The sequence below is a fragment of the Podarcis muralis genome, chromosome 17 (assembly GCF_964188315.1).
Source record: "Podarcis muralis chromosome 17, rPodMur119.hap1.1, whole genome shotgun sequence".
Classification (NCBI taxonomy): Eukaryota; Metazoa; Chordata; class Lepidosauria; order Squamata; family Lacertidae; genus Podarcis; species Podarcis muralis.
The window spans coordinates 29,269,869-29,282,820 of record NC_135671.1 but is presented as its reverse complement, the minus strand read 5'-3'; the positions used below and the strand labels follow the sequence as shown (position 1 = coordinate 29,282,820).

General features: G+C 44.5%; 1 protein-coding gene across 3 annotated transcripts in view; it reads left to right on the top strand.

The window, feature by feature from the left end:
• The window catches only part of LOC114587458 (histone-arginine methyltransferase CARM1-like), a 56,406-nt gene that overhangs the window by 27,314 nt on the left and 16,140 nt on the right, over positions 1–12,952 (top strand). For all 3 annotated transcript variants that reach the window (XM_077921544.1, XM_028711714.2, XM_077921543.1), the window contains exons 6-7: positions 4,094–4,271; positions 6,350–6,440. In XM_077921544.1, the coding sequence (XP_077777670.1) occupies positions 4,094–4,271; positions 6,350–6,440 (269 nt within the window). The remainder of the gene's footprint in view (positions 1–4,093; positions 4,272–6,349; positions 6,441–12,952) is intronic.

The window sequence follows — 12,952 nt, the reverse complement described above, 5'->3', positions numbered from 1 at the left end:
CAAATCCCTGTGACGGGGTGAGCTCCCGTTGCTCGGTCCCTGCTCCTGCCAACCTAGCAGTTCGAAAGCACGTCAAAGTGCAAGTAGATAAATAGGTACCGCTCCGGTGGGAAGGTAAACAGTGTTTCCGTGCTCTGGTTCACCAGAAGCAGCTTAGTCATGCTGGCCACATGACCTGGAAGCTGCCTGCGGACAAACGCCGGATCCCTTGGCCAAGAAAGTGAGATGAGCGCCGCAACCCCAGAGTCGGTCACGACTGGACCTAATGGTCAGGGGTCCCTTTACGTTTACTTTACCCATTACATGACTATGATATTTTTGCTGTACCTGAAAACCAGTGAAAGCATTACTGTCTGAAGCACCGATATTGGAGGCTACAACCAGGCAGCTGCCTCTCCTGGTCCTTGATGGACTTAATAACATCAACCAGGAATGAGTGACATGTCCCCCAGTTGGGGGGCTCCTGGGACATCCCCAACAACATTCTTCGGGAAACGAATGATGTCCTTATTGCCAGTTTTGTAGACCAGCCCAGTAGGGACAAATCAGTAGACTGAAAAGTTACACAAATCTGGAGTTTAGGAATGGGAAGAACTGAAATCTGCACGTAGTGGTTACTACCTTTCCCTTTTTAAAAAAAGCTATATATAGATGCCATTCAATTAAATGGCTCTGCCGCTTATCCAAAACTCTGGATATCTTAATATATTGGCTGTTCCCGAAGTCATATGGACTGTAACAGAATGCAAAAATAATTTGGATTAGATTTAAAATTATGTGCTGTGTTGTCATGTCACAGACATCATTTGGTTGAACATTGAAAATTATAAATGACCAGCTGGTTTTTTCAGTTCAGTGTGCCACGTTTTTCCCTGCACGACTCCCTAATTTAGACTTACAGTTGAAATGCTGCGATCCTAAGCTCAGTTGGAAATGTGCTTTACTGAAACAAATGGGGTGTTTCAGACAAACGTGTTTAGGGCTGAGATTTCAGCTACTTGTATAAAGATTAAGTAAGAATTTTGTGTCGAGCTGAAGAGAGTTTATGGCGAGCACTTGAACAAACAGGACATGGGAGCAGCTATGCATGAGGAACAGTTGTCTATGGGGAAGAGGTCAACTTGCGCTGGGGATCATTAGAAATAAAAAATTGGCCCTTGAGGAATACAGAGGCTGTTAGGAATACAGAGGAATATCTGAGGCTGTTGGAGGGGGGTGGGATCTATATAGGAGCCTTTATTTTCCAAAGAGGCCCAAAGACAAGAAGTGATCGTTCTTATAGATGCTAATGTCATTGTGGATGAGGGCTGAGGATGAGGGTTTCTACTGAACAAAAGGTGAAATTTGGAAAGAGAAAAGGGAATTAAGGTGCTAGTTTTGTTCTGTTAAGCCGCTTTTTCAGAGTAGTCTTCTTGATTTAATATATTTCATCTCCCTTCCTTCACCACATTGACCTGGTTTACGTGATCGAATCCTGTCTTAATAAGACAATGCCTGTGTACGCAAACTAAGTCCCCACCCACAGCTCCTTTGCTCTTTCCTTCCGTGTGTGAGGAAACAGACCAGAAAGCCACAGTTAAACCACAGCTTCCTGTTGTGTGCGAATGAGGAGTTGTGGCTTATGGCTTCTACACAACCCAGGATTCCTAAGCCAATTTGGAAGCCAGTTTCATATCCTGGCATAGCTGGAAACTATTAACCATAGTTTTCTGGTTCACACATCATGGGAAACTCTGGTACAGTGGTACCTCAGGTTACATACGCTTCAGGTTACATATACACTTCAGGTTACAGACTCTGCTAACCCAGAAATGGTGCTTCAGGATAAGAACTTTGCTTTAGAATGAGAACAGAAATCACAGCGGCAGCGGGAGGCCCCATTAGCTAAAGAGGTGCTTCAAGTTAAGAACAGTTTCAGGTTAAGAACGGACCTCCGGAACGAATTAAGTACTTAACTCGAGGTACCACTGCACTTCCTAGTCACCCCCATCTGCCCACAGATTATAGGAGCTCCCAGAAGAGTCTCTGAAGATGACTTTAGGACACGGACATATTTGTTCAAGAGATGGTGCTCTTTCAGGTAGCTAAGGACCACTCCGTCAGAGATTGTGCAGTGCAATGTGCTGCATCCAATCAATGCCCTTTTATAGTTGCTCTGCATTTTATTTCCATTGAACAACAGTGAAAATGATTGAGGTTCACTGCTCAGGACAATCACAATTACTAGAAGCTCACAAGATCAGGTGGTAGACGCCGTTCTCGGCATGGGCCAACTCCTTCAACACCAGTTGGAAAAGATTGAGATTTGTTTGTAAGTCCACTAAAATTGCCAGTTCTGTACACCAGAAACAGTCCACACTGGGCTACATCCCAAGAGAAAGAGGAGGGGAGGAGGGTCACATAACGCCGTAGTCCTTGGGTGGCCCATCTGGCAGTCATAGGATTAGCGGTTCCAAGTGCATCGTCATGCCAGATAAAATAACCAATTTCTAGCTGCTTTATGAAGCACTACAAAAAGCAATATTTTCCCAGCCTCTGCATTTCAACATCTGATGAGATTTTCTAGTTTGTTTCCCTCATCCCAAGCAAATTCTTAAAAAGTCTGTGGCCTTGTTTCAGCAAGTGACTCGGCTGCAATCATAATCCTTAAAATCTTGAGCCTTTTAAACTGAAATGCGTTGAATTTTGCCTGCTTAAGGTCAGGCATGTGATCAAACTGCTTCAGTGCTATTTTGTTGGAGTACAGTGCTTCTCTACTTTGTTTTGCCTGTCAGTAAAATAGATACTGCTCTGGAAATTCTGGTTAAGGGCAGGTAAGAAATAATAAGAATAAAAATAATAATAGGTAGTGGTTTGTTTGTTTTTTATATTAATCAGTCACTTATTACCCCAGTCTTCTAGCCAATGTACAACGTAAAATGTACAACAAAAATGGAAACACAAATAAAACAACAAATGATCAAAACAAATATACTACAACATCAACCACAGAGCCTAGGACTTGCTGATCAGAAGGTCGGCGGTTCGAATCCCCGCGACGGGGTGAGCTCCCGTTGCTCGGTCCCTGCTCCTGCCAACCTAGAAGTTCGAAAGCACGTCAAAGTGCAAGTAGATAAATAGGTACCACTCTGGCGGGAAGGTAAACGGTGTTTCCGTGCGCTGCTCTAGTTCGCAAGAAGCGGCTTAGTCATGCTGGCCACATGACCTGGAAGCTGTACGCCGGCTCCCTCGGCCAATAAAGTGAGATGAGCGCCGCAACCCCAGAGTCGGTCACAACTGGACCTAATGGTCATGGGTCCCTTTGCCTTTATATACAGGGTGCTTACATTCTGTATGGACTGGTTGCATGGCAACGTGTGCAAGTGGCTTGAGATACCATAAATGACCATATAGCATATATTCAACTCAAAAAAGCAATATTTTGTTGTTGACAAAGGACAGCTTTAGAAAGGGCCCCATTACCTTCAGGAGCTGAGGGCCTCATCAAACCTCAATACGGCCCTGCACCTGGCTGTCTTCACTTGGTCTCAAGGGGCTCAGAAGTGCAAAATGCGCCTGGTGCCTGGCTAATTTCAAACCCTGGGAGATCTGGGGAGAGGTGTCATCAGCACACAGATGATACTAGCGCTGCTTCTCTGTTAACATTCCATTGATCACAACATTCTGCAGGTGAGAGGCTTCTGCAGGTGCCATCATGTCTAGGTGTGCTTTCTTCAGGGTCTTCAGTACTGTGGCACTTGCCTTTTGAAATTCCTCCTCTTGAATATTTGACAGGGGCCGCCTGTTGTCTTTTGGAGGCCTCCGGAAGACCTTCCTCCTTCAACCAGCCTTTTAGGTTGAGATCCTTCCCGATCCGCATCTGCATTGTAATTGTTTTTATCGCCTTATCGCTTGTTTGCCATCCTGAGCTCCTTTGGGTGGGATAATAATAATAATAATTTATTATTTATACCCTGCCCACCTGGCTGGGTTTCCCCAGCCACTCTGGGCTGTAAATCAAATGAAGAACTATTTAATAAATACATATTATTTATAGATGAAAGAAGCTAATGCAGTTTGGTTGTGTGTGTTTTTTATGCCTCCTCGTTAACAGATTCTGGTACAAAGTAACAACCTCTCTGATAAGATCAGCGTTTTGACGGGGAAAATTGAGGAAATCTCCTTGCCTGAGAATGTTGACGTCATTGTTTCTGAGCCAATGGGTTATATGCTGTTCAACGAGAGAATGCTGGAAAGTTACCTCCACTCCAAGAAGTGGCTGAAGTCAAACGGTGAGTCTGTGTTCCACAGGAACGAACTGGAGGAAATAAGAATTTACCAACTTGGATCAGAGTAGTGGTGATTTCGTAGGGGCTTTGGGATACAACCCCCCACCACTGTCAGAGCTCATGTTAGCATCTTTCTGGCATATTTAATATTCCTGATTGCTTCTCGATTCATGCCTTATATCCTCCACAATAAGCTCAGCGCAATAATCCGCAGATGAGACCATGCATCACCAAGGAGTTCAGTTTCCACTTTTGTCTCCAAATACAGTCTTGGGACTCCCTGCTAGAGAGAATCTCTGACCCAAGTCCGTTAAGAGAAAGCTGAATTAATATTAGAAGCAAGGCTCTCACTCTGCAACTTTCAAGATGATTTCATTCTAAAACAACTTTTGTCCTGGAGAGCATCTGGACTAGGGAAATAACAGGATGGGGAAAATTTACAGCCCATTTAAATTAAAAGGCAGGAGGGGGGGCTTCTCTACAGAGCACCTGTTTAGAATGCTTTGTAGAGAACGTCTGGACAATTATGTCTGGATTTTGCAAAAACAAAACTAGCATAAACTAAGAGGGAGTTGGGTGCAGGGCAGAATAGGAAAGTCTGGCAAGATGTTTGACTTTATGCCAAGTCTTCCTTAGGATGCAGCAAATATCTCTCTTAGCCTAAATGTTCAGATTCTTTGTCCTCCTCCGGTGGTACACTTTGCTGCTTTAAAAATTAGTGTTTCTTATTGTAATATATGTTTAGTTCTCAATCTCTGTGCTTCTGATTCAAATCCTGCTTTAATGGCAATGCCGTTTGTACTAAGGTTAAGTCTTTTTTGTTCATGATATAAATGCAATGGTCCCCTTGGTTAATGATTTCTGTTTATAAAGCCTTTTAAATCTATGCACTGCAGTGGCGTAGCGTGGGGGGTGCAGGGGGGGCCAGCCGCACCGGGCGCAACATCTGGGGGGGCGCTCGCACTCGCAGCTATCTGCCCCTAGTGGAAGAGACTCGAGTGCTAAAATCCCCAGGTTAGGGGGCGCAAATTACTTGCCTTGCCCCGGGTGCTGACAACCCACGCTACGCCACTGATGCACTGTGAGATTGCTATCATGAAACAATTTACTCTAAATGAATGCTGAATTCAGTGACTACTTGGGAGTAAAGAGTTTTAGGATTTCAGTCTGTAATCTCTACATTCTTTACAATGGCATTGCCTTATGACAATGCAACTCCCCATCTCAAACTGTGTTTGCAGAAATGGAACAATTTTCCTCCTAGCTAACATTGTATTATTTGTTAAGTAGAAGTATAATTTCCTATACATTTTCCTGCATCTCCTTCATAGGCTAGTTCATTTCTGCATTGCCAGGTGCACTGGTTTTAACCAATTCACTTATAAAAATGTGTTATCCGGACTTATTTCCATAGTTGTTGGGTAGGTTAAGACCTTATTTAATGGAGGTATGGATGACCGATTCCTTGTCCTTCTCTGTTTGCAGTACAAGTCTGTAATGTGCTCATGCTTGTGTGTTTTGCATTAGATAGTCTGTGAAATGGACATAAGGTTTTTAAAATGTTTTGCAGTCTTTTGATATCATTGATAAACACACAGCATCATTACCAGTTCCTTTATATTGTCAGCCTTGAAGTATGTTTAGTGAACTTCTGAAACTGTTGATGGTTTGTTTAGTGGCAATGTATTAACAATTATACGTTGAGTCTGTAGATAGTTGTTCAGAAATATTATCCTTTTCCTCCAGCTGTAGAAGATGAATGAGGATATAATATTGCCTTTGATTTTAAGGAAGAAATTATTTAAATAGCTAATCACAAAATGAGTTAAAAACTGCAAGGTTTTATCACTCATGGCAGCATATTTGACTTGCCGCCTTAAGTTCTTTATTGTTGCTAATGGGCTTACTGAAATGTGATCAAGAATTAGAGCATAAATTATTATCCACTCCGGAATTATAAAGAGATAAACTGTTTGAGATGGAGAGTGGATGGTGTTTACTGGATGTTTCCAACAAATGTTTAAGTAGGGCTACACAGAAGATTTGAACTTTGCTACTGTATATTATCTTTTGTTCACTAGGAATGATGTTTCCAACATTTAGTGACATTCATTTGGCTCCTTTTTCCGATGAACAGCTCTACATGGAACACTACTCCAGAGCCAATTTTTGGTAATGATTATTTCACTTTTTTCAAAAATAAAAAAAAAAGGAAAGGAAAAGAAAATGTCTTTTGCTCTGCAGCATAACAGAGGTCTCAAAATGAAACTGCTTTTTGGAATCACAGTGCAGTGGTGAACTGTATCTGTCAGAAGAAACTTCCTAATTTCCTAACCCATTTCTGTTTTGTTGAACTGCAACTGTGGCGCTTACAGCTGATTCGTGTGGCCATGTTGTTTGTGCATTGATAACTGTTCTCATGTGGTGGCTTGGCACTTTGAAGCATTCGTCATGTGGTGGCCCTTCACTTGATGGCTTTTTTCATTACGAGGCAGAGGCAGGACCTGTCTAGGAAAGAGATGAGATTATTTTATGATTATGATGAGATTATCTCCGCAAATATAGCCTACAACAGGAGACACAGTACCATGCAGTCCTGCTCCAAGCAGAGAGATAGATGTGATGAGAGAACTCTTTGCCCTGCGTTCAAGGGGTGGCAAGAGGGGCATGGCATCAGGATGATGCAGCCGTTGACGGGCAAGGATGCTCTCATCAAGCAACAAAGAATCTCAGAATTGGCCAGGGCAGTGTTGGGATTAGAGTTGCCATCTTGTGGTGTCCAGAATGCCTTAGGCTTCGTGTTACTTGTATGTCAGTCACATGCAGCAACGCTGATTTCTGAGATTGAAAAGGGTTCTGGGGCTGCGATCAGAAGGTCTTGGGGTTGTATCCTGGCTCAAATTGAGGACTGGGTGGATGTGGCCGCATCGCTTACATAGTCACAGAACTAAGTGTGCCTTGCTCATGTTCTCATGATGACCCTTCCCTCTTCCGTGGCACTGCCTTTTGGATTTGTATTAGGGGATACCTAAGAATTAAGTCAGGGTACCAATCACAACATGATCTGAGATTTGCATAGCTGTCAACCGTCCCTTATTTAGCGGGAAACTCCTTTAGCCCAGCGCCGTGTCCCGCTGCTGTCCCTTATTGATGATGTCCCTTAAATTTCCCGGGTTTCATGCTCGCCCGGCTCGGGAGGGAAGCAGCGGCTCAGAGTCCTCCGCCGCGCGAAAGAGTGCGCGCCTGAGCTGCCGCGTCTCCATCTCTCCCTTTTTCCCCTCAGGGGCGCGTCGTGAGGAGACGGGTGGCAGCGGGCAGGCAGGCAACCCCTCTCTTGCGAGACTTCCGCCGCGCTGCCGGGGAAGCTGGAGGCGGCGGCGGCCTGAGGGAGGAGGAAGAGGAGGGGATGGGTATGGGGAGGGACGCAGAAGGGCGGCGCTTCCGCGGTCGCGGAAGCGCAGCAACCACCTCATGCCAGGCTCGCGGGCAGCATGGGCGAGAGTCTCTCTCCCTCCCCCCCTCTCTCTCGGGCGGGGAAGGGCCAATGAAACTCCTCGCGCCAGGACGACAGCAGCCCTGACGTGCTGCTTAGCATACCCTCCAACCAGTGCAGCATGTTAATGTAGTGATTTCCCCCTCTGCATCCCTTTCATAACTCTATTTTTATAAATCATTTGTCCATCCATAGTTCAAATTTTTACTACAAGTATGTAACTCTTTACAATAGCTTTTCAAATAAATTATAGACTTTCCCCATTCTTTATTAAAGAGGTCCTCTTCCTGGTTTCTATTTCTGCCTGTAAGCTTTGCCATCTCGACGTCGTTCATCAGTTTTGTCTGGCACTCTTCTTTGGTCGGAGTTGTAGACCCTTAGGATCATCTAATCCAACCCCCTGCAAAACACAGTCAGTCGCAGCAAAAGCAGCATGGATCCATCAGTGCCGGATTTCTGTATAAGCTAAGCCAAAATCCCTTATTTTGGCTGCTGATCCCTTATTTTCGAGGCTGCTGGTCCCTTATTTTCAAATCTGTAAGTTGACAGCTATGGAGATTTGACCTAATCTTTCCTCCCCTTCCCCATACCATAAGATCTAATTTAACTCTGTGTGCCATCGCACTGTACATTGCTCCTCTTTCCCAACCTATTATGTAATATTGGGGGGTGGGGAGGCAGGAGTTTGAGGCAACATGCTATGCAGTGGCATCTTCTAAAATGTTGTTTTAAATCAGACATTACAAGGGGGCTGTAGGGAAGATGCACAGTGGCAAGAGCTTCATATCGCTTGTGAAATCTAGTTACAATGCAATAGGAATATCCTCTGTGACCTCCGTATACATTGGTTGCCCACTTTCTGCTTTGCAATTTCCCATTTCTTGCACTTTTCCTTGTAATGGAAAACACATCAGGCTAATGCAGATGGAACCAAAAGCTGCTGTAAAAGGAATTGAGCCACTGTTTATTATTAGATCATGCGGATTTTTCTTCCATTTCTACCTGAGGATCTGGTTGAATTGTTCAGATTTGAGTTTGCTCCATCAGAAGAGAGGCTTTGATTTATGAAATGCTAATCCAAGGGGTTTTGAAATCCTGCTTGTGTGGTGAGGAACATATGGCCCTCCAGATATTGTTGGACCACCCCTCCTGCCAGCTCCAGCCAGCTTGGCCAATGGCCAGGGGTCATGGAAACTGTAATCCAACAACATCTGGGAGACGCTGTGGTTATCCTACATGGAGACGATGATTTGTCATTCCTGCTTTGAACCATTCATTCTTAGCTAATACATTGAACTGGAACTAGAATATTCTATTTTATGCAAATATAAAGGTAGTCATGGGACGTGGGTGGCGCTGTGGGTTAAACCACAGAGCCTAGGACTTGCTGATCAGAAGTCGGCGGCTCAAATCCCCATGACGGTGTGAGCTCCTGTTGCTCGGTCCCTGCTCCTGCCAACCTAGCAGTTCGAAAGCACATCAAAGTGCAAGTAGATAAATAGGTACCGCTCCGGTGGGAAGGTAAACGGCATTTCCGTGCGCTGCTCTTGTTCGCCAGAAGCGGCTTAGTCATGCTGGCCACATGACCCGGAAGCTCCCTTGGCCAATAAAGCGAGATGAGCGCTGCAACCCCAGAGTCGGCCACGACTGGACCTCATGGTCAGTGGTCCCTTTACTTAAAGGTAGTCATGCTGGTCCATAAGAAACAATCCAAATCCCATATGAGGACAGTATCTGTTGGGCCAACAAAATGTCACAAAAAAGAAAAAGAACCAAGGGGGGAGAAAAGGAAAGAAGAAATACAGGTGGTCAAACACATTTCTCCTTCCCAAGAAGTCTTGACACAGCAGCCTCTCACCTGCATAGCATCTAAAGGAGCCTCATTTTGAATATCTGTTACCTCCTCTTGGCAGACTCTGATGGGTTGCCCATCATCCATTCTTTCCCCTCTCTTCTGGCCCCTTGTGTGTGTGTGTTTTAATATGCAGCCTGATGAAGATTTCTGGAGAACTTGAAATCTTTCACACTGTTTTGTGGCATTTTGGTTGACCTATAAAGTGCTGCTTTAATTTGGATTTGGGGATTGCATTTTATGTTCATTCAAACTGACCTTTGCTTCTGGATGCATCCAAGTGGCAGACTATGACATGTGCAGGCAAGCTCCAGAGATGACTCCTGCTGTGTGCATGTTGCTTATCTTTGGTGGCCATCCCATAGTAGTGCAGACAAGCAGGGCTTCCTTGTGGAAGGAGGAAGCCATTGGCACTTAGCGTTTGCATCGGCCTTGGGTGCCAATTGCTGTGTTCACTGGCAGAAGAGGACACAAACCGCTGGAGGATGTGTTGTTTGTGGAACTGAACCTGCATCTGTTGGTTTCAGCACCACCATGGGGCTGCACCTTCATAGACCCAACTTAGACTTATTTATACTCAAAGCTTGTTTTCTGCACTGGTGGGTTTGCAAAACTTGTCTTCCGTACGAGCTGTTTTTCTCCATCTTTGTCATTCTTTCTATTTCCAGTTCCTGTAATAACAAAGATAAGCTGAAATGGAATGGTGCCAGCCCACCATTTTGTCGTTTTGTGTGTGCACCGTTTCTGTGTCCCAGCAAGCCAAATAAGCAACTCAGATATTTGTTGCATAGGGATAGTTCATGCTTCGTAATCCTAATGAGCAGTCTGAGGCAGAAGCACAACAGTTTCATTGTAAGCTTTGGCAGGTTAGAAGCCTCTCTGGTAGTATCAACGCATTGTGCCGTCTTGTGGCCTTTGGGTCTTCAGCTGGAGAAAATGTAAGACTTGGATTTCACAGGTTTATTTTTAAACAAGTAAAGATTTTGTAAGAAAGTGAGAGAGACTTCACCATTGGTTTTGCCTGCGTTTTGAGTATGTTCTTAACATTTATACAGTGGTACCTCAGGTTACATACGCTTCAGGTTACATACGCTTCAGGTTACAGTCTCCACTAACCCAGAAATAGTGCTTCAGCTTAAGAACTTTGCTTCAGGATGAGAACAGAAATCGTGCTCCGGCAGCGCAGCAGCAGCAGGAGGTCCCATTAGCTAAAGTGGTGCTTCAGGTTAAGAACAGTTTCAGGTTAAGTACGGACCTCCGGAATGAATTAAGTACCTGAGGTACCACTGTACTGGCAGGGATGAAATCTTCTTACTCCTGCCCTTAAGAAAAGTAACTTACATTGATGTACAGTACAGTGGTACTTCTGGTTACGAATGGGATCCGTTCCGGAGGCCTGGCCATATCCCAAAAATTTCATAACTGGAGGACTGCTTCTGCGCACACGTGCAGCACCACAGAGCACTTCTGTGTATGCACGAGTGGCAAAGCCACATTTGCAATCCGAAGATTACGTTACCCGAAGGTAACATAACCCGAGGGTCCACTCTATTAGGCATTTGTAGCTACCAGAGAGTAATGAGACATGTATTTTATAAGCAAAGAAACAAAGTCTGAAAGCCCTTACTCCATTCGTTTTCAGAAAGCCAATGAAAGCCATGATACTATCTACATGTCTCGTTGCGAAGTCAGAACGAGATCTGGACAATTTGCAGGAGGGGTACCAAACTGAAACGTAGAAAATGTGGGTTTGCAGGGAAATCGTGGGTTTTTTGCAGATTTTCTCCCCGAACCAGATGAACATGACAAAGGAGAATGGCCTGAGGTAAATAAAGGCTCCTGAAACCTCCTTAGCTATTGATTCTGAAGTTTGGATGGCCATCTGTCATGGATGCTTTAGTTAAGATGCCTGCATCGCAGGGGGTTGGAATAGATGACTGTTGGGGTCCCTTCCAACTCTGTGGTTTTGTGATTCTAAGATTATATGGAGTGTATTGAGTTTCACCTGATTTTAGCCATACTGCTCCATTCTGCCAGGTTTGGGATGTTGTACAAACTTTTGCTCAATCTTTCAGAAAGTGGTGCCAACTGCAACACCACATGGTGAATTTGCACTCCTGGTGATCTCCACAGCAACGTTTGTTTACCCCAATGGGGGTTTTGTTTTGTTTTTTAAATCCCAGGTATGTTATAATTTCTTATCCATTGAAGACAACAGAGATCAGATTCAATCAGATTTGAGTTAAATATTTCTCCAGACGTCATAGGGCTGTGCAGTGATGACTCCTGTCACTTGGCACCTCTGTATATTCTGCTCTTTTGCACTGAGTAGTGGTTGTAAATATCCAAGGCATCAGTTTTTCAATCCCACGAGTGGTCAGTTCTGTTTTTAAGACAAGAATGTTGTCTTAGATGTGTTCTAAGAGCTGCTTTCCTTTTCTTTCTGGTTATAATTTCTGTGTTGGGAAAAGCAGGGACATCCTTCATGCGCTGCCTGGTAGAATGTCTGGCATGCGTTTGACTTGCGTCTTTAAGTATGTTTGACCGGGTGTTTGCTGCTTGATTTGACTGTGGAAAAGCGGCCAAGGCCAGCGGGAGTGGGGAACCTTTTGCCCTTTCCTTTGCCCCTGAAAGTCCGTCAGGGACCAGCGACCAAGTGTTTGCCAGCACTGAAGGATGATGCCACCATGTGCTTTTGCTGTCTTTCACGCAGCATCTCTCTCTCTGCCACCACATCACTTCAGGCCTCGCGACACAAAGGCAAGAATGGCAGGTTCTCCAAACCAGGCTTAGGCTGTGTTTTTCCCTTTTTTGTATTTTGGATTCTTATGGCACAACTAGCTCCCTTTAAATCCTTCTTAGCTGTGTGATGTACATCAGTAGTCTTAAGTTGTGGGTGAACATATCAGACAACACAGCGATTCTTCAACAGCTCTTGTTTATTCACAGGCCTGGGCAGAACTGAACTGAAGGCTTCAGTCAGCCAGCTTATATAGAGCTCCAGTACAACGTAAATGTAACAACTTTCTAAAACTATCCAATCACTGAACGTCACTTTCGATCCCTTATTTGCATAACTATCTACAGTATCCCCCTGCTGGCCCAGGGTGAGAACTTCAGTACATAACAAGTAGCTATTATTATTATTACAGTGGTACGTCAGGTTACATACGCTTCAGGTTACATACGCTTCAGGTTACATACGCTTCAGGTTATAGACTCCGCTAATCCAGAAATAGTGCTTCAGGTTAAGAACTTTGCTTCAGGATGAGAACAGAAATCGTGCTCCGGCGGCGCGGCAGCAGCAGGAGACCCCATTAGTTAAGTGGTGCTTCAGGT